At 48.3% G+C, this 17054-nt stretch overlaps 9 protein-coding genes across 9 annotated transcripts; 6 read left to right on the top strand and 3 right to left on the bottom strand.

The window, feature by feature from the left end:
- Window positions 1–46: 46 nt before the first annotated feature.
- On the bottom strand, window positions 47–989 carry F5891DRAFT_1179936 (uncharacterized protein; the record flags this gene model as incomplete). The annotated part of the gene is made up of 7 exons (XM_041365849.1): window positions 47–98; window positions 157–254; window positions 310–435; window positions 490–502; window positions 554–674; window positions 730–808; window positions 861–989. The coding sequence occupies 7 exons, from the start codon at window positions 987–989 to the stop codon at window positions 47–49; spliced, it is 618 nt and encodes a 205-aa protein (XP_041233990.1).
- Window positions 990–1238: 249 nt separating this feature from the next.
- F5891DRAFT_992906 (uncharacterized protein) lies at window positions 1239–2012 on the top strand. Its single transcript, XM_041378221.1, has 3 exons — window positions 1239–1613; window positions 1663–1857; window positions 1919–2012. Exons 1-3 carry the CDS (start codon window positions 1370–1372, stop codon window positions 1963–1965), a joined length of 486 nt encoding a protein of 161 aa, XP_041233989.1. The 5' UTR covers window positions 1239–1369; the 3' UTR covers window positions 1966–2012.
- Window positions 2013–3184, bottom strand: F5891DRAFT_992902 (peptidyl-tRNA hydrolase PTH2-domain-containing protein). The gene is made up of 9 exons (XM_041378220.1): window positions 3157–3184; window positions 2869–3101; window positions 2762–2816; window positions 2713–2715; window positions 2603–2652; window positions 2527–2552; window positions 2372–2473; window positions 2257–2309; window positions 2013–2209 (listed from the first exon to the last, which is right to left on the bottom strand). Exons 1-9 carry the CDS (start codon window positions 3167–3169, stop codon window positions 2160–2162), a joined length of 585 nt encoding a protein of 194 aa, XP_041233988.1. The 5' UTR covers window positions 3170–3184; the 3' UTR covers window positions 2013–2159.
- A 150-nt stretch (window positions 3185–3334) lies between these two features.
- On the top strand, window positions 3335–5276 carry F5891DRAFT_937421 (P-loop containing nucleoside triphosphate hydrolase protein; the record flags this gene model as incomplete). Its single annotated transcript, XM_041374097.1, has 6 exons — window positions 3335–3608; window positions 3664–3863; window positions 3918–4035; window positions 4093–4391; window positions 4447–4767; window positions 4821–5276. 6 exons carry the CDS (start codon window positions 3335–3337, stop codon window positions 5274–5276), a joined length of 1668 nt encoding a protein of 555 aa, XP_041233987.1.
- Window positions 5277–5429: 153 nt separating this feature from the next.
- On the top strand, window positions 5430–6863 carry F5891DRAFT_12854 (uncharacterized protein). The gene is made up of 8 exons (XM_041370581.1): window positions 5430–5575; window positions 5667–5769; window positions 5834–5876; window positions 5942–5954; window positions 6009–6056; window positions 6110–6164; window positions 6210–6368; window positions 6419–6863. The coding sequence occupies exons 1-8, from the start codon at window positions 5561–5563 to the stop codon at window positions 6730–6732; spliced, it is 750 nt and encodes a 249-aa protein (XP_041233986.1). The 5' UTR covers window positions 5430–5560; the 3' UTR covers window positions 6733–6863.
- F5891DRAFT_12866 (uncharacterized protein) lies at window positions 6505–7779 on the top strand. Its single transcript, XM_041370584.1, has 2 exons — window positions 6505–7196; window positions 7261–7779. The coding sequence occupies exons 1-2, from the start codon at window positions 6760–6762 to the stop codon at window positions 7442–7444; spliced, it is 621 nt and encodes a 206-aa protein (XP_041233985.1). The 5' UTR covers window positions 6505–6759; the 3' UTR covers window positions 7445–7779.
- Window positions 7780–7800: 21 nt separating this feature from the next.
- F5891DRAFT_992893 (CBS-domain-containing protein) lies at window positions 7801–10659 on the top strand. The gene is made up of 7 exons (XM_041378219.1): window positions 7801–8078; window positions 8101–8122; window positions 8330–8605; window positions 8655–8789; window positions 8842–9370; window positions 9418–9512; window positions 9560–10659. The coding sequence occupies exons 1-7, from the start codon at window positions 7942–7944 to the stop codon at window positions 10448–10450; spliced, it is 2085 nt and encodes a 694-aa protein (XP_041233984.1). The 5' UTR covers window positions 7801–7941; the 3' UTR covers window positions 10451–10659.
- Window positions 10660–14913, bottom strand: F5891DRAFT_1273027 (glycoside hydrolase family 92 protein). Its single transcript, XM_041370117.1, has 24 exons — window positions 14774–14913; window positions 14230–14714; window positions 14125–14183; window positions 13991–14065; window positions 13820–13931; window positions 13712–13758; window positions 13494–13665; window positions 13280–13444; window positions 12974–13230; window positions 12895–12925; window positions 12782–12843; window positions 12630–12729; window positions 12526–12582; window positions 12442–12475; window positions 12261–12391; window positions 12145–12212; window positions 12028–12096; window positions 11889–11975; window positions 11703–11831; window positions 11637–11645; window positions 11500–11586; window positions 11298–11451; window positions 11054–11250; window positions 10660–10993 (listed from the first exon to the last, which is right to left on the bottom strand). Exons 2-24 carry the CDS (start codon window positions 14453–14455, stop codon window positions 10817–10819), a joined length of 2505 nt encoding a protein of 834 aa, XP_041233983.1. The 5' UTR covers window positions 14456–14714; window positions 14774–14913; the 3' UTR covers window positions 10660–10816.
- Window positions 14914–14998: 85 nt separating this feature from the next.
- On the top strand, window positions 14999–16934 carry F5891DRAFT_992886 (uncharacterized protein). Its single transcript, XM_041378218.1, has 11 exons — window positions 14999–15129; window positions 15193–15302; window positions 15353–15363; window positions 15429–15586; window positions 15639–15736; window positions 15787–15902; window positions 15959–15990; window positions 16044–16101; window positions 16154–16212; window positions 16262–16607; window positions 16667–16934. The coding sequence occupies exons 1-11, from the start codon at window positions 15091–15093 to the stop codon at window positions 16711–16713; spliced, it is 1074 nt and encodes a 357-aa protein (XP_041233982.1). The 5' UTR covers window positions 14999–15090; the 3' UTR covers window positions 16714–16934.
- Window positions 16935–17054: the final 120 nt, after the last annotated feature.

Below are 17054 nucleotides of genomic sequence, written 5' to 3'. Positions count from 1 at the left end.
TTACCTGGGCTTTACCGATAACCAGTTTGAAGAAAGAAAAAGTCGTCTAACAGACTGTTGCTTGCAGTGCTGCCTCTCTATCTTGCCTTTCGTCCTCCCTGTGAAGTTGAAGTTACCAATCGAACCATCGGACGTGCATAGATGGTGGCTACTCACTTGGCATTCAACATGGACAAGTACAATGTCCAGAAAACACCACAGGTGGACTGGAAAGGTATTCTATATGGCAGTGGCATGTATCGGAAATTAATCATCTATGAAAAACTAAGTTCAACATCAATGAACAGTTACTAGTGTTCTTGAACTTACTTGTGCTATAGGCCAAACCTTCCAGTTGGTTAGAAGAGCGGGAGCAAAAATGTCAGTGTATTTTTGGTGTATTTGCCTGGGACTTCGACATTCCATTACACCCATAGAGCCTATAAACATCACGAGCTAGAACACGTATGAGCCCACGTTCAAGGTAGTGATCAAGAATCTGATTCTTACCCCAATCGGTGCCCTAGCGACCGAGGCATCAGTCTATGACAGTATTAAATAATGAAAGTCTCACATTATTAGTTGGTCGGCAGCTACACGTTTGGAAAGAGCTCTGAAACTGATGGGCTGAATTCTCCATGCTCGGAGAGGAAATCGTCTCTCTAGGAACAAATTCCACCTCCCGAGTAGAGGGCCTCGCAAGCAGATGATTCAAGGTTTACTCCGAAAATCAAGTTGCCCATGACTTACTCATGCCGCTTCCAAGACAAAAGAAACGCAGTGTACGTGCGGGATCCCAGCCGGGTCTGGGTTCATGATCTTTAACGAGCTAGGGGTTTATGAGTTGCCGGAAAATGAGGTAGAAAAATGAGTATACCCACAATATTTTGCGAAATCTGAGCAACGATGTCACCGAGAGCATTCAAGGTTCCACCAGTGACAGCGAGAGTGTAATTCGGGTAAGTATGGTACGCATACTGATAGGCACGGGCGATAGTGAGAGTGGCCATACAAGAAAACAGAAGGGAGCGCGGCTGAGAAGAACAAGAATTTGGATGGTAGTGGTTATGAGACAAGCTCTAAGTAAGGTCGACGATGGTGCTCTCTCCACTCATTTTCGTTCCACAACGGTGACGCAAATCAAATTGTGTTCCAGAAGTTTCCCTTTTCTTGACAGATGGAGCGGGTGGCTGTGACACTTTTTAGCAGAAAATCAAATCACGTGACATAGTCGCGTCTGTTATGCACTTGTTTGTTTGGGTCAACCGCCCGCGCAGACGCATAAATACCCGCCGTATACATTCCATCTCGCCTATCCCCTCTCTATCGCCAACCTCCACCACCTTTTCCCGTTCATCGTCTTACATTCTACCCGCTTCCCCTAACTATCATGCATTTCTACAGTACCATTATCGCTCTCACCGCTCTCGCTGCCAGCGTCAGAGCCCTACCACCTCGCAGAGTCACGTCGCGCAATGCAATCGGTAACGTCATGACAGGTACAGGCGGGCTAGCACCTGGCGGGTCGATCAACGGTGCAAGCGAAAACTGCACAGACCCCTCAGTAGGCTTGTCGTCGGGGTTGGGGTTGGGGTGCTTACTAGGTGGTGGCAGTGTCGTAAACATCGGATCAAGTAAGGGAGGCGCTCACCCTAGTATCCCGCCACCTGACCCACTATCTAGACAACGCCGGAGCAGGAGGGGTAGGAAGTTCAGGTTCAGCAGCCATTCAAAGGGTTGGGTCAAAAAAGTTTAGAACATCAAAGTTCAAGGGCATGAAGGGCGTCCCCGCAGGGAACGTGTCCACTGGAAATGGTGGACTAGCATCAGGTGGATCAGTTAACGGTGTCCCCGACGGTCTCATCAACATTGGCTCAAGTAAGGTCCACTGCATCTTGGTCGGCGGCACTGAGATCTGACACGTTTTGTGCCTCTATAGATAATGCAGGAAATGGCGGGACGGGAACGAGCGGTGACGTACTGTGAGCGGTGAACAGTGGGAGGAAATCTCCACAACCTAGACTTACGAAGCATAGACAGCATGCACACGGACTACTCATTTGTACTATATCGCACTATACTATCCTCACATTGAAACGGACACCTGGTTGACTGGGCGATACAGGCGTACAATTTGGATGGGCGTCTTGTACAGCGTGTAAATAAGAAGCCCGTCGGAACTACAAGAGCTTCAGGTGGCCTGTCACCTGATTGATGAGATCTATGGGCGCTGCAAAGAATCTCAGTGTGATTACCATGACGAGCAACTTATCCTACCAGGACCAATACCAAGAACAGTGCGGGAACCTGCCGCGATCTGTGTACGACCACTGTATTAAGAAGAAGGGTCAGCGACCACGCATGATGATGTATATCTGAAAGCAATACTTACGCGTCCAGTATTGATCGAGCGCAGAGATTGAGACTCTTGGAAACCGCTTCGAGTTCAAGGAGCTCGTCCTCCGACGAACACTTGAGAGCAATTTTAGCTTGACTGGGTTACAGTGTTCAACAAGTGAAAGGCAAGTGAGTTTTTCCAACACATACCCAGTCTTCTCCCAATGTTGTACGAGCTATAGACAACTCAATGACCAGGTTGAAAGAATAAACATTTGAAGCATACCGCAGTATTTGTCCTCGATAATGCCTTGTAGCATGCTAGTGTTGCGTGTCTGAAAGTCGTCGCGCCATCCAGTATAGTCTGTCCCCCGTCAGATCACAAGCACTCACCCACACCTAAACAGTCTTTCTTAATTGACCCGAGGATAAACGTATGGTACTTACTGTGCAGCTATCTTTCCAGTGGTCATTTTGAGATCCGTTCGCACGACTAGGACCTTCAGAGGTTGAAGTCAGCAAGTGAAGTATCAATTGGACGCCAGCTCATACCAATTTGCAAGGTTGCATAAAGCCTGCTTTGACCGCACTAAGATCTCCGTCTGCGAGCGCATCATCCTCTTCTTCACTATCTACCTCCGGTTCAGCCTTGGGTGGTTCCTTATCCTTTAGCTCCGACGGCGGTATAGGTTGAGCGGCAGGTGCGGAGTCTTGGGTGCCTATTCGTGACCCAAGATAGTAGCCCAACCCTAGGGCAGCTCCTGCGACCACCACATGTGATAGTGCTATAATGATGCGGTTACAGTATAAGTTTCTAATGTCTTATGTCCAATTACTTACCTGACGGAGACATTGATATCACAGAGAGGTCGGAGTTTGCCGAGAATAGCTTTTTTGAAATCTTTGATCGACTACACATATCGCTTAGGTTCTAGGTCTCTTCCCGTTTTTATATCCAACAAAACTATCACACTCAAACTTTCGAACGTCTACTCACTGGCATCAGTGAATTACAGATATGGTAGGGGACTCTACCGCACCATCTGCGGATCCTCAGCAAGATGTCTCTAGCCGCGAACCGTTCTCATCACTTGAGCTCTCAGAGCCAACAAACAAAGCCCTCGCAGATATGGGCTTTACCACAATGACTCCCGTACAAGCCAAAGCTATACCCCCACTCCTCGCAGGAAAAGATGTTTTAGGTGCTGCTCGTACAGGATCAGGAAAGACACTCGCATTTCTCATACCTGCGGTTGAGCTCCTGCATCGGATGAAGTTCAAACCTAGAAATGGTGCGCCCTGCTTTCACTTTATCCTATCAGGAAGCTGAATAATTATTTATGATAGGTACTGGAATTATCATCGTTTCTCCCACACGAGAACTGGCGCTGCAAATTTTCGGGGTTGCAAAAGATCTCATGGCACATCATTCGCAGACCTTTGGTATTGTTATCGGTGGTGCAAATAGGAGGGCCGAGGCGGAGAAGTTGGAGAAAGGTGTTAATTTGATTGTTGCAACCCCTGGTCGGCTGTTGGATCACCTCGAGGTGCGTCTTCAAAACCTTGCAGACACTACTGATGTATTGACTTTGTTTCTGTAGAATACAAAAGGGTTCGTTTTCCGAAATCTTAAAGCCTTGGTGATAGACGAGGCGGATCGAATATTGGAGATCGGTTTCGAAGAGGAAATGAAGAAGATAATAAAAATTCTTCCAAATGGTTTGGTCATTTAACACCCTACCCCTTTGGCAAGGAACTGAATTGCAGTATAGACAGGCCGACAGTCCATGCTCTTCTCGGCCACTCAGACCACAAAAGTCCAAGACCTTGCACGAATATCTCTTCGTCCTGGGCCTCTGCACGTCGATGTCGACAAAGAAGAGGCAACAAGCACTGTCTCAACACTTTCACAAGGATATGTTGTTTGTCCCTCTGACCGCCGCTTCCTCCTTCTCTTTACTTTCCTCAAAAAGAACCTGAAGAAGAAAGTCATTGTGTTCTTCTCGAGTTGCAATTCCGTCAAATATCACGGCGAGCTGCTAAATTACATTGATGTGCCTGTGCTCGATTTACATGTATACTTCAAACCATCTATATTTTCCCGTCATAAGCTGACGCAGTACATCACAGGGCAAGCAAAAACAACAAAAACGGACAAACACATTCTTCGAGTTCATAAATGCTGAGTCTGGAATTTTACTATGCACGGACGTCGCAGCCCGCGGCCTCGATATTCCACGGGTAGACTGGATCGTCCAGTTTGATCCCCCAGACGACCCACGGGACTACATTCACCGTGTGGGCCGAACTGCGCGTGCTGGCAAGGTTGGGAAGAGCTTGATGTTCCTGCTAGAGAGTGAACTTGGTTTCCTGCGGTACCTCAAGGAAGCAAAGGTTCCGCTGAATGAATTTACATTCCCCGCGGACCGGGTTGCGAATGTACAGAGTCAGGTGGGCGCTCATAGGCATTGCGATATGAATGAATTATTCATGTTTGTATATAGCTGGAGAAACTTTTGCAAAACAACTACTTTTTGCACCAATCGGCAAGGGACGGTTTCCGGTCGTATCTGCAAGCATATGCATCGTATTCACTGAAGAAGATATTTGACATTAATGCACTGGACCTTGCAAAAGTGGGGAAAGCGTTCGGGTTCGCTGTTCCCCCACGCGTAAATGTCAATATTGGTGGGGGGAAACCTACTGCTACTGGTAAAAAGCGGCAGAGAAATGAGGTGGATGCGGATGACGAGGAGTGGGAGGACATGCCATTGGGTGGTGGTGCAGAAAGCGCAGATGAGGTCATGGAAGAGGCGGAATCCCAGCGGAACAAGGCGCGGAGAAAGGGAAAAGAATGGCGGGTGGAGACTTTAGGCAAGAAAGCAGTCGAAAAGGAGATGTATCGGAAAGGAAAGGAACGGAAGAGAGCAAAAGCGTCTGGACAACAGTGGAGCGGGTGATTTTTGAGAGGGTTCATGACGACGCTACTATATGTCTACTACTCTGTCTATTTGTTTTTTGCATCGGCATGATATTCTAGCCATCGGGATGCTAACTTGAAGTACTGGATCGGAAACCGGAAGCACCTTAAGCGCCTGCATTGCGTAAAGGAGCATGTTTGCGCCTGCCCTAAATTGACCACCAGGCGTAAGCCTGACATCTCCAACCACACTCATCTGCTGCCAGCTCAAAATTTCTTCTTCAACCACTCCTTTCACTCACTCAGTGATCTACCTCAAGTATAATGGCAACTACGCAGGTCAGTTTTTTCATTTGACGAAAAACTGTTCTGACGACGTCGGCTTGTCGCACTCCGCTTCCGTCGTTTAACTCACATACAAACTCAATAGCACTATCTCTGGGCGGGTGGACACTTCTTGCTCCTTCTCTCAGGGTTTCGTTATCTTTTAGCATGGATCATGTTCAAGAGCGTCTCGTCCTGGTGGTACAAGGGTGCGCAGCTCATTCCTCAACTCTCAAAGGTTTATTCTTACCAACCCCTCTGTGATTCTTACAGCTAGCTTCCTTGGCGCCCTAATGTCCTATTTCATTGTTTGCCAGTGAGTGCTTTCCGCGTGCCAACCAACGTGATGATCGCGTGTTGATGTGGATGCTGCGTGTCCAGGAAGGCGCTTGGTGTGAGTTTATGACGTAACACATGTAAAGCGTGTTTTTCTGAGACATGTTTGTAGACTCCCCAGCCGAGCATGGCGTATGTCAGACGGGCCCTCGCGGATGAGGTAGGTTATCTGATTTCTCCTTTTGACCTCCTGAGGATAACCGATGGACACAGAACGTGCAATACTTTTTGTTGGCTATCTTCTGGTGGACTTCCAGGCCGATCACCTGTAGGTTTTATCGTTGGAGTCAGCACAGGTACTGATGTAACGCAGTCGCATTGTTACCTTACTTTGTGTTTTCCCTTTTCCATGCGCTGACGTTCACTCGTACGACCTTGATGCCTCAATTCTTGCCTCCTGGTCCACCGCTCGCTGCTGGAGGCCCACCTCAACCTCATCCCCTGGCGAAGAAGCTCCACCTTTGGGTCAAGGGTAAGATTCCAAGTTTATTCAGTCAACTTCGCGAGTGACACGTCATCCAGCCAACTATGACACTGCCATGCGCGTCGTGGCCATTACCGAACTCGTCATCTTTGCGCGTGTTGTTTTTGGCGCGCTTTTGTTCCGCAACTCGCTCATGATGCCACTGGTCTTTGCCAACTTCCTCCATCAGCGTTACTTCCACTCGCAATTCACGCGTGATGCAGTTACGCTTGCGGACAAACGTATCACGGATCTCTCGAATCACCCTTCGCTTCCACCAGTGGTGGGTCAAGTGTGGATGCGCGCGAGAGAGCTGGTTGCCAGGTGGGGCGGCAGTGCCGTCATTGAGCCTGCTGCTGCCAGGAGGGATTAGTGATGAGGACGTGAACGTGGATGAGAAATGTTGGGTTTTTGGGAAAGGACATGTGGAAGCTCGTCGAGGCATTTCCCATTTACTACACATATGCAATGGCTCTCTATCGTCTTTTTTGCACTAACGTATAATGATAGATTATTATTAGCAAGGCTTCTGATCAGGCTCTTGGCAATGACGCTGATGACCACTACTCCACTGAATAAAAAGGGGTCCAGGGCGAGAATCAGTCTAATTCCAACTTGTCCATCACGCGCTACTTATGGCGACGATTATTACTGCGTTGACGAACTTTGGGCAGTCTTTGGCTGCTATTGGGCTGTCCTTGTTGTATTCTGTGCTAGCTGTGTTCCAAGCTGCCTTCGCGCTTGTTCAAAGCATGATCGAGAGTATACTGAAGCTGGGACAGAGCATCACTACTCTGGTGCTGGAGTTGTTCCAGGGAATGTTCGGGTTCGTTCTCGGTAGGTCATGCTCCTGGACCTTTGCAGTGATGTTCTCAACATGTAACTGATACGCTTTTACTAGCAAACTTCACCGCAATTTTCCTCATTGGTGCAGTGTACTACTTATACAAGCTCAGACAGCAGGGAAAGGGACCCGAGGTGTTGCAGAAGAGGTTCTGACTTGTCATAACTCCATCGGTACTAATCAAAGAGAATACCGGGTTCTCAGGCTGTACGACCACATGCATATGTTGCCCCAACCTTAACTCATTTTAACATGACCACGAGCCATGGCGACGATGACTGTTATGAAACTTGTGGCAATCCTGAGCAAATCCTGAGCGGCACATCTTTACCCTTACGTTCGAAAGTGTATTGAAGCTGGGCAATACCCTGGTACTGGAGCTATGTCAGAGACCTCGTTTGACTTTGCAAAACAGCCGCATGTTGAAACGTTGATGCATAGGGACTAGTGTTGCCAGTGGTAGACGAGAAAATGGAGTCACTATCCAGTGGTCTCACCAATATTCATCATGATATGTAGTACACTTGGAATGCCGCCATCAAAGGGGCGAGCCTATGATATAACTGCACTGCCACTGTAACCAAACATGAGCAAAGTCCGAATATTGCCTTCTGGCCAGAAGATTGAGAAGGATCAAACACAGGCAGCGCGAGCGACGTCGACGACAACGGCAAGAGATTAAATCTGCAGTGACGGCGACTGTTGTCAACGGCGTTCAATTGGTTCTCAATACAATTCATGTCTCGCATTCCTGTCCCGTCATCTCACTCACCGTCCGCTAACAGAGCTCCCCGTCACGATTCTCCTTCTCCAGTCCCACCAGCACCCAAATACCCTTCATCAGCATCAATGTCTAATTTATCTGGTGTCTCACCGTCTGTCGCTGACTACGCGAAGAAAGCAGTCCAAACGCGACGAGGTGAGCATTCTTTCCGCTTTTCGGCTTCCGGACGCGTGGTTTTGTTTACGGTACCCGTCGGTACACTTCTTCGTACACGTGTACACACTCCTTCGATGAGCTCCTTATCACCTCTTTACCAAGGGCGCGCCCACTCTGTTTCAAACACTATATCCCACCGCCGCACGCCCGTTCCGTACTGTTTCAGTCGCTAACCCTCCTTCACAGGCCATCCGGAAGAAAATAGAATCAGAGCTTGCCCGAAAACGTACTATCTCTACAACGCATCATGCAGGTGGCCGCGGAAAACGTGCTACAAAACCTGCTATTGCGAAAGGCACGGTTGCTGCACTGAAGCCCAGCCCTGCACTCACCGTTCCCGATAATATTACTGTTGCAGAGGCCAGTCAACTATGCGCAGCGAAACGGACAGATTGCGTCCTTGTTGTAGACGATGAAGAGGGACTCAGTGGTATTTTTACCGCTAAGGATCTGGCATACAGAGCATGTCGTTCACCGTTCTCCACTTGACAGTCAGCCCTGACAATTACAGGTTACTGCTGATGGTCTCGACCCTCATACCACGCCGGTCAGTCAGATCATGACCCGGAACCCAATGGTCACCCGGGATACCACCAGCGCGACCGAGGCCCTCCAGCTTATGGTTCAACGTCATTTCCGTCACCTGGTATGATTTTACTTGATTCTTCGAACATGAGTGGTATTAATGTAAATGCTAGCCTGTTTGCAATGAAGAAGGCAATGTCGTTGGATTGCTTGATATTACCAAGGTCTTCCATGAAGCACTGAACAAGGTCGAGCGTTCCTCCTCTGCATCCGAGAAACTCTACACTGCTCTTGCGGGCGTACAATCCGAACTTGGCCCAGGAATGGCTTCAAACCCACAGGCTGCTGCCATGCTTGCTTATGTCGACGCCCTCCGCGAGAAAACCGCATTGCCAGATCTCACGACTGTCATGGATTCGCGGACGCAACCTGCAACTGTCACTCCAAAAACAACTGTCCGTGAGGTGGCCAAGCTGATGAAGGAGCGTCGTGTCACTGCTGTCTGTGTCATGGAAAATACGCCAGGTGTCGGTGATTCCTATTCCAAGATCGCCGGTATCTTCACAAGCAAGGACATTGTCCTGCGGGTCATCGCTGCGGGTCTGGATGCAGGCATATGTAGTGTTATCCGTGTAATGACCCCTCATCCTGACACCGCTCCTCCTACCACGAGCGTACACGACGCACTTAAGAAGATGCATAGTGAGTGTTCTGGTGTTTAGTGTTACCTGTGCTGAACGTGCCGCCAGACGGTCACTATTTGAACTTGCCTGTTGTCGAGAGCGACGGACGGTTAGTCGCCATTGTTGATGTTCTGAAGCTCACATACGCCACCCTGGAGCAGGTAGGTAAAATCTATTCGTAGGTTCATCTGTGCTAATTCAATCTCAGATGAATGCCATGAGCACGGAAAATTCTGGTGAATCTGTGGAAGCCGAAGGCGGACCAATGTGGGGCCGTTTCTTCGACTCTATTGGTGGTCACGACGACACTGAGTCCGTCATCTCTGGTTCGCATGTCCCCACCGACGGCCCTTCTCTCTCTACGCATAACATCGCTCGCCTCCAGCAGTCCCCACACTCCGAAGTGCACCCGAACGACTCCGCCTCCGTGGTCGACGAGGAGCACGAGTCTGTTCTCGAGGGCTATTCGCGAAAGCGCAAGGGTGCGATTCCAGCTATCACAGGCGCGACTTCCAACGTGCCAATAGACGATGGAACGTACGTCTTCAAATTCCGCACGCCAAGTGGGCGCACCCACCGGTTCCAGGCGCGACATGACAGTGTCGAGATGCTGCGCGAGATCGTGCAAGGCAAGCTTGCGACGGACCCGTTCTTCACCGAATTCGCAGGCTCACCTACTGAGCGGCCCGACCCTGAAGATTTCACGTTATCGTACACAGATGCGGACGAGGACACAGTGCTCATCACGAGCGACACGGATATTGCGGATGCAGTGAAGATCGCGCGGTCGGCGGGCTCGGATCGGGTTGTGCTATTCATCCAGGGCGGGAAGCACTGGATCGGAGCTGGCGCAGAGAAGAGCGAGGCAAAGGCCGCGGAGGTGAATGCAGCTGCGAAGGAGGAAGAGAGGGAAGTCGAGAAGGCAGAGGCTGTGGCAATCCCCGAACCTGTTGTAACTCCCCCTGCAAAGGCATACACACCACCGCAGGAGGAGCTGGTGATGGGCATCCCGAAGGATTTGTTACTCCCTGCTAGTATTGGTGCACTTGCTGTCGTCATCATTGCGGTGTTCACCATCTCAAGATTGGCACATGATTGAAGAGTTAAGTACGGAGAAGGTCTCCCGTGTTCATCGATGCCTTTTCAACCGTAAGAAACTCGTTAGACTGTTCGTGAATTATGTATACAGGGACAGAACTTGTTGTTAAACCTGTCATTCACTCTTTTGCGTATACGACTTGTTTATGAATTTATCACGAATTTTGCGAATGAAGTCACTTGCATGTCAATATGCCTGCTTGTCCATCTGTTTGCTGGAATAACTCATTTCATCTCGCTACAGACTATATATACATGGTCATACAACGAGTTGAAAGTACAGTTGCAGTTGTTCAAATGTCTCACAAGGAAATTGCAATGAACCAGGATATGAACGTGAGCTATCTAACTGGTCTTAATTTTATTTTTAGATCGTGCCACTGTATCCACCAGTCGAAAGGGAAGGAGGCAGAGCGTCAGATCCTTCTCCACAAGTGGTATTGATATCGCTTGTGAGCTCAAGCTCGACGGTGGAGCCTTTGACGAAGACATCCCAGTCTAGGTAACAATTTGAATGCCATGACTGGCCATCGACAGTCACGCTCTGCAGCAGTTCGTTTTCATTAAGAGAAAGTTAAAAATACGGGATTGAACTGTAACTGACCTTGACGAAGACAGTTCCGCCAATGCCATCCTGAGGATTGCCCGTGAAATTATTGGCAATGATCGTTGTCGTGGTATTGAAAAGCGGGTTATGAAATGTGACCTTTGGGAAATAGGGTGAAGCGAGAAGAAATTGGCGTGTTGCGGGAAGCGGGTACATGCCCAAGAGGTAGAAAACGGCAAAGCTGGCCATGGCACCTGAGCAAGCATTAGACAACGTCTACTGAAGCTTTTTCAAGACTTGCCAGAATCATCGTTACCCGGAAGACCGCTGACCGAGGTGTTGTAAGACTCAGCAATTATCATCCGGGAACGTTGGGTACTGAGGCCAGGCCGATTGGCGTAGTGGTACATGAAAGGAATTTGCTGAGATGGTTCATCTGTAACATCGAAGTAGTTCTGGATCTAATTCAATTTCCAAGCGTCATTTGCAGTTGAGGTATTCACCTGGTCGAAGATCAAGTTAAGTCGGTTTATGAACGACTCGTTGCCTCCCTGCAACAAGATCAGCTTGGCTGTGTCTTGAGGAATGTACTAGGGATAGTTTGTCAATGAACTTGGTAAGATATATTCGTGATACACACTTGAGAATACTGAGAGCAAAAAACTGTTAGATGAAATTAACCACGGAATCTAGTAAAGATACATACCACCATTGGAGATGACTCATAGAAGCCATCGTGGTTTGTAACATCGAGGTAACAGGTTGAGTCGAGAAGATCATTTACGCTGCAATGCCGAGGGTCAGTGTAATTCCACTGCCCATCTGCGAAGCGAGGCTAGAAATCAGTGAGTTTGATACTGCGTTGACAATGTTACGGGCGAGAGTGATTTGCCTGCATCATGCCCTTGATCGAAGAATTCCCGGGAAGTGTAACCTTCTCATTCCAGACATTGATGAAGTTTCCCGCTCGAGCTTGGTACTACAATCGCAAAACTAACGTTCTGGTTTCACGCACATGAAGAATGGCAAACCTTGGCTACATCATCCGTATTGTTGAGAATCTTTGCAACTTGCGAGATGGAAAAGTCACCGAATGAATACTAACCAAAGTAAGCAAGAATGAAATCGCAGATTGGACACGCTCCTACCTCTAATGTGCGTGAGACTTGCTTGGTGGCGGTACCTCCCGAGTCATAAACGTCGGAAGGGATGAAGTCTGGAATGATGATCGTGATAAGGTACATGATGGATATTGATTGCTAACTGTATTGTTTCCAGACAGTCGTTTGTCTTCCTTGGAGATTCCAGTTGGGCGGTTGTTCTTCCGCGTCAGCAAGAAGGGCAGTGTACAGATCATTAGCTGAGACATTCAGAGCACTAGCATGTTCATGAAATCTACGACAGCAGTCAGTGACCATACAACACTGGGTTTTACGCTCGCTGACTTGACAAAGAATTCCCCGAGAATAGGGTCACCGTCTGTGGCCATGTTTTAGAGACGAACCATGCAAACTGGTTTGAGAACTTACTGCTTCCACCTTGGATCCACTGCTGAAGAGTAGCGCCGCGGCACTCAGGCAACCAACCTATTATGAATGAGTTGTATACATTACTTCACAGTACAGTTGTCTACCTTCATGCTGTTGAATGTTGATCATTCCACGAACGATGCGGGCGAATACCTCGGGGTCATGAAGCGACATTAGGGGATACAGGGTACGGTAAGTATCCCACTGCACTCGAGGCGTTAATAATATGCTAACAATGCCACCAAAAGATACCAACATTGCAGTAAAAGGAATCATAGTAAGGCTCGGTGGAACTCCAGTTGGGGTTTTCGCCTGTGTCTACCAATCAAAGTCAACGATCCTGTGCTCGCAAAATGGAACATAGCTTACAATCAGCAGGAGAAATATGCGTCCTGTAAAGCTAAAGGCCCATGCAACTCGGGCATATTGTGACATTCCTAGTACTCACTGATGAGTAGAATAGTTCAGTAATTTCTTTGTCCACGCCCCGAGTATCGACTTGGATTCGGGATAGGAGTTCATTCCATGTTTCTCGTGCTGTTGTGACGGTTTCATCGAAGTCGAAGTTCGGGATCTCTGACTCGGCATTGGCGCAGGCTTGATCTGAGGAAATGAATGAAACACCAACGCGTGCAAGGATGGTCGTATGGACAGGATTCGGAGAGGGCGGAAAAGTCAGTAGAGCACCAATTTCGGACAAGAAGCCTGCAACCCATGCGTTTTGAGATACCGAGAAGAAGGGTCAAGTAAATACCAGAGTATAATTGAATGACCTGTGTGCTATTCTGCACAGGAGTATTGCCCAACCAAACCCCGTATTCAGTGGGAGCCTCGAAGTCATAACCGTCACCTTTGAAATCTACACAAGTGTAGACGTTGTATCTTCCAGGACCGAACGATGAAGCAAACCTGGCTCCTCCTAGAAATGAAAGTGAGGTGGGATATCAGGGAACATCAAGAGACTTTACCTGTCACGCGTCCAGTAGTAGTGTTGATATTAACAACGGGTTCTGTGGCGCTGTTCATGCCGTCGTTGGTGATGTCCACAACAATACGGGGTTCGCGTGACGACGGCGGGAATGTATAACGGTGAAGTGCAGTACGACGTGAAGCAGTCAACTCCACCTGCACTCCAGTAGACTGCGAAGGCTAAGTCGGCGGCATAGTGTAGTAATTTCGCACATACAAGATTCGTTGCGAAGTAACCAGGTGAACCAGCATCGTCGGGAGAACCTTTAATAAGTAGGATGTCATATATTTAGCATACAACCACGACGTGGGTGTAGTTGGTTACCATCAGGAAGGACTTTTCGTAACGTCTTTCTGAAAAATAAGGATGTGTTGCAGGACGCGAATGAGTCGCATTCAGGCAGAGGCCAGAGCTTAAAGTTGGATAGTGATATGTCCTTCAGGAAATATTAGCCTGTAAGTATGTATAATATTTTGCAGCACCCAAGATGCGCACACCACCAGTCCCTGAATCGTGCAGCTGCGAAAAGCCGATAGCGTTGAAAATTGGATTGGCATCATAACCCGCTTGCTGTATGATGCACGAAACTTGAGGCCTCATGAAGAATGATAAAAATCGGATAACCTTACATTTCCTGGGGAATCAGTGTCGAGTCCAACTTTCACCATTCCATGCGGAAGAGTGGCACCTACGCAAAAATCAACAGATGTCAAAGATGCGCTGTAGGAGCAAACCGGGGAAAACATGTCCTCCATTGGTTGTGCCGATGAAAACATTGACGAGGCTTGCAGGGTCCGAGTCTGTGATAGTTGTGTTTCCTGGCGAAGATGACGCTTTGTCTGTCTGGGAGCGAACAGTTAATTTCGGACGCGAATGGGTGGCTAATCGCGTGTGTGGATGGGCACTTGAACCAGAGAGCAAAAAAAGCACAGAGAGCAGCACTAGTAGCCAACGGGCCATATTGATGAAGATTCGGCACAAGCGAGAGCACTCTTATTGAAATCAACCGGCATTATAACGAGAGATATTCCCACATCTAGTATCATATTTCGCTGGTAACGAAGAAACCTTGTAATCCCAAGTTGGGTGATTTATGAGAACGATGATGTACGTACTCCATGTATAACAATTAAGCTGCAAATAAAACCCGAGTTCTAGCAAGGATAACGCATCCATTAAGCATACTGCGAGGACTGTCTCTTGCGCATCTGAGCAGACACTTAAAAGTCCGGCGTGAACGAAAGCATGGAGTCAATCGCAAATGAAAAAAAAACTTACGAGCTGCGCGCGAAATTGTCGCTCGCACAGTGGAGATGCGAAGGAAAAGAAATAATCCATCGGCAAATGCATTGGAAGATCACAGGGCGAAAAGGTTGCCCCGAACTTAGAGAGTTGAAGTATTAATCCGACAAAGTCAGTTTGATTGAACAATGAAGAGGGTGTAAGTTGGACTGTTGCCATTTAAGGCCAGCGAATAATGGCACGGAGATAACGGGGTTTCCACAACATCGAAGTCTGCTAAGTACTTAACGGTGAACAACCCTGCTTATTACAGTACGTCTCGAAGGCGTAGTAGTCTCTGACACGTATCAGTCATGTCAAAGACAGAACGCGAAGATGCTATATCAGCTATTGTAAGTTGTCCGACGACTTGAAAGTAGTCCGTTAGCGCTAACCGGGAACTCACTGTGCACCAGACATCCAAGATCTTCTCGGCCATGCTGGATGACCTGGCAATGGATGCGGCACTGCAGGCGCACCACCAGCTTTTGCGCAGTAGAGCGGTTTGTCGCATATGTCACACACGGTACGTCATCAGTGCACTACCAGTGTGAAAACCCACTGACCTGTTGGCAGGTGTGGCTTGGGTATGTTGGCACTTTCGTCCGTCATTTACTATTCCTGACATATCATCTTTCCTCCATAAATCTAGTTCATCCAAATGGGGCCCAGACTATAACACCGCAATCGCAGTCTATCCTTCACGGTGATGTCGGAGGAAAGACGGCTTCAAGTACTGGAACCAACACTCCGAACGGAAGTAAATCCGACGGCAACATTTTTTTTGAATGCATGGTCTGCAAACGTCAAGTAAGCACAGGGCTCAATGAAATTTATATGTTAAACTAAGTCGCCGCTCTAGATCGCTTCTAATAGATTTGCCCCACACCTCAGCGCTTGTATGGGGACAGGGACCGGAAGCAGGCGTGCGGCTCCTCGCGGAACAAATCTTAAAGCAAAGTGAGCTACACGCCAATGTCACTGATCAAACATACTCAAAATGTTTTCAGAATTCCCATCGAACCTGGCCGGTCAGCGTCTCCATACCCAGGTTCAGAAAATGGTAATGTTTCAGATGATAACTCGAATGGTAAGGGCAAGGCAAAGAACAAAGGAAAGCGAGCAGGTAACATACTTCTACTTTTTTGCCGATCAGGGAGTGTTTTGATAAACTTGTTGTAGATGATACAGACTTCCATCTGAAGCGAAAACGAGTAGGGATGACGCAACTCGTGTTTGGCTTCGATCTGAATTGCTGTTATTCTAGCCCATATCGCCTCAGACATCACCAACGAAGAAACCCACGAAGAAACTTAAAACGGCAGGTAAAACTGGCTTGTTCTTTGCATCGTCTTCTCGTGATCTAAACTCTGACAGGGTCACCGGTGTCTCGCCTTAAAGCAGACCCTGACAGCAGTGGCACGATTCCAAGCAACGTGCGAGTCCTTTTTATCATTTTATCCCTTCTAACCCGACTTTACCCAGACTCTTCAAGTGCCTTCATCGTCTTCCCAATCCAAAGTCCCGTCGAAACTTCGTTCCTCGTCTACTGCTTCTTTCCTTGAACGTGAACGTGATCGCTCTTCTACCCCAGGTTCTCAATCATCTGTTGGCACGCCCATTGCGTCAACGTCGTCCGCAATATCAGCGAGGAGCGTTGCAGGTACAGGTCCCCCGAAACGTGGGCGTCCCAAGGGTAGTAAGACAGGGACAGGCAGGGGTGCGTTGGCTGCCCAACAGAAGCGCCCAAGTCCCCCAAGACCATTACTTCCCCCGCCCCCGCCACCGCCACCAGCGCCTGCTGTAAGAATTGAACAAGACTATCTTGTCGGTAGGTTTCAATGTTACATACATCATTGTCTCTACTTACTCGTCAACCAATGGTGCCAGACGTCGAAGGAGACGAGACTGGGTCGTCGACCGACACAGACGGCTGATCACCATTTTTTTCGGTCTTGCCATTTGCTGCGTGTGCGAACACTTCCTATCTATTGCTGCTCACACATGGACCAGTCCAGTCATGCTGTGTGCCATGTTTATGAAAGCAAGGTCATGATACCCTACTAATCTGTAATACTCTCCGCTGACAATGTTGTTGTTACATATGTTATGTGTTATATGTTATACAAGATGTGAAATTGATTGTTGAATTTATTGGACGCCTACACTTGTTGATATTGTTCATGCGCGGTACTTTCCATCAAAGGGTAAGTAGCCTGGGGAGCTCGAGAGTGAGTCTCTTCATTGAGCGGATGTTGGTTGGGGTACAAGGGGCAGT

Source organism: Suillus fuscotomentosus (assembly GCF_016647785.1).
Source record: "Suillus fuscotomentosus strain FC203 chromosome Unknown F5891scaffold_1, whole genome shotgun sequence".
Lineage (NCBI taxonomy): Eukaryota > Fungi > Basidiomycota > Agaricomycetes > Boletales > Suillaceae > Suillus > Suillus fuscotomentosus.
This window is presented reverse-complemented; position numbering and strand designations above follow the sequence as displayed.

What these genes read in the sequence shown, in the direction of transcription:
- F5891DRAFT_1273027 (XM_041370117.1), bottom strand. Translation starts at nt 14,455, where the DNA reads ATGGCCCGTTGGCTACTAGTGCTGCTCTCTGTGCTTTTTTTGCTCTCT. An exon ending in ACGAAAAGTCCTTCCTGATG is followed by an intron (nt 13,759 to 13,819) that starts GTAACCAACTAC and finishes TACTTATTAAAG; the next exon opens with GTTCTCCCGACGATGCTGGT. An exon ending in TACTACTGGACGCGTGACAG is followed by an intron (nt 13,445 to 13,493) that starts GTAAAGTCTCTT and finishes TTTCATTTCTAG; the next exon opens with GAGGAGCCAGGTTTGCTTCA.
- F5891DRAFT_992906 (XM_041378221.1), top strand. Translation starts at nt 1,370, where the DNA reads ATGCATTTCTACAGTACCATTATCGCTCTCACCGCTCTCGCTGCCAGC. An exon ending in TGTCGTAAACATCGGATCAA is followed by an intron (nt 1,614 to 1,662) that starts GTAAGGGAGGCG and finishes CCCACTATCTAG; the next exon opens with ACAACGCCGGAGCAGGAGGG. An exon ending in TCTCATCAACATTGGCTCAA is followed by an intron (nt 1,858 to 1,918) that starts GTAAGGTCCACT and finishes GTGCCTCTATAG; the next exon opens with ATAATGCAGGAAATGGCGGG.
- F5891DRAFT_992902 (XM_041378220.1), bottom strand. An exon ending in GCTCGATCAATACTGGACGC is followed by an intron (nt 2,310 to 2,371) that starts GTAAGTATTGCT and finishes TTCTTAATACAG; the next exon opens with TGGTCGTACACAGATCGCGG. An exon ending in TGTTCTTGGTATTGGTCCTG is followed by an intron (nt 2,210 to 2,256) that starts GTAGGATAAGTT and finishes GATTCTTTGCAG; the next exon opens with CGCCCATAGATCTCATCAAT.
- F5891DRAFT_12866 (XM_041370584.1), top strand. Translation starts at nt 6,760, where the DNA reads ATGTTGGGTTTTTGGGAAAGGACATGTGGAAGCTCGTCGAGGCATTTC. An exon ending in AATGTTCGGGTTCGTTCTCG is followed by an intron (nt 7,197 to 7,260) that starts GTAGGTCATGCT and finishes CGCTTTTACTAG; the next exon opens with CAAACTTCACCGCAATTTTC.
- F5891DRAFT_12854 (XM_041370581.1), top strand. An exon ending in GACTTCCAGGCCGATCACCT is followed by an intron (nt 6,165 to 6,209) that starts GTAGGTTTTATC and finishes GATGTAACGCAG; the next exon opens with TCGCATTGTTACCTTACTTT. An exon ending in GCTCCACCTTTGGGTCAAGG is followed by an intron (nt 6,369 to 6,418) that starts GTAAGATTCCAA and finishes CACGTCATCCAG; the next exon opens with CCAACTATGACACTGCCATG.
- F5891DRAFT_992893 (XM_041378219.1), top strand. Translation starts at nt 7,942, where the DNA reads ATGTCTCGCATTCCTGTCCCGTCATCTCACTCACCGTCCGCTAACAGA. An exon ending in AGCAGTCCAAACGCGACGAG is followed by an intron (nt 8,123 to 8,329) that starts GTGAGCATTCTT and finishes CCTCCTTCACAG; the next exon opens with GCCATCCGGAAGAAAATAGA. An exon ending in CATACGCCACCCTGGAGCAG is followed by an intron (nt 9,513 to 9,559) that starts GTAGGTAAAATC and finishes ATTCAATCTCAG; the next exon opens with ATGAATGCCATGAGCACGGA.
- F5891DRAFT_992886 (XM_041378218.1), top strand. Translation starts at nt 15,091, where the DNA reads ATGTCAAAGACAGAACGCGAAGATGCTATATCAGCTATT. An exon ending in AAGATGCTATATCAGCTATT is followed by an intron (nt 15,130 to 15,192) that starts GTAAGTTGTCCG and finishes ACTGTGCACCAG; the next exon opens with ACATCCAAGATCTTCTCGGC. An exon ending in GCATGGTCTGCAAACGTCAA is followed by an intron (nt 15,587 to 15,638) that starts GTAAGCACAGGG and finishes TCGCCGCTCTAG; the next exon opens with ATCGCTTCTAATAGATTTGC.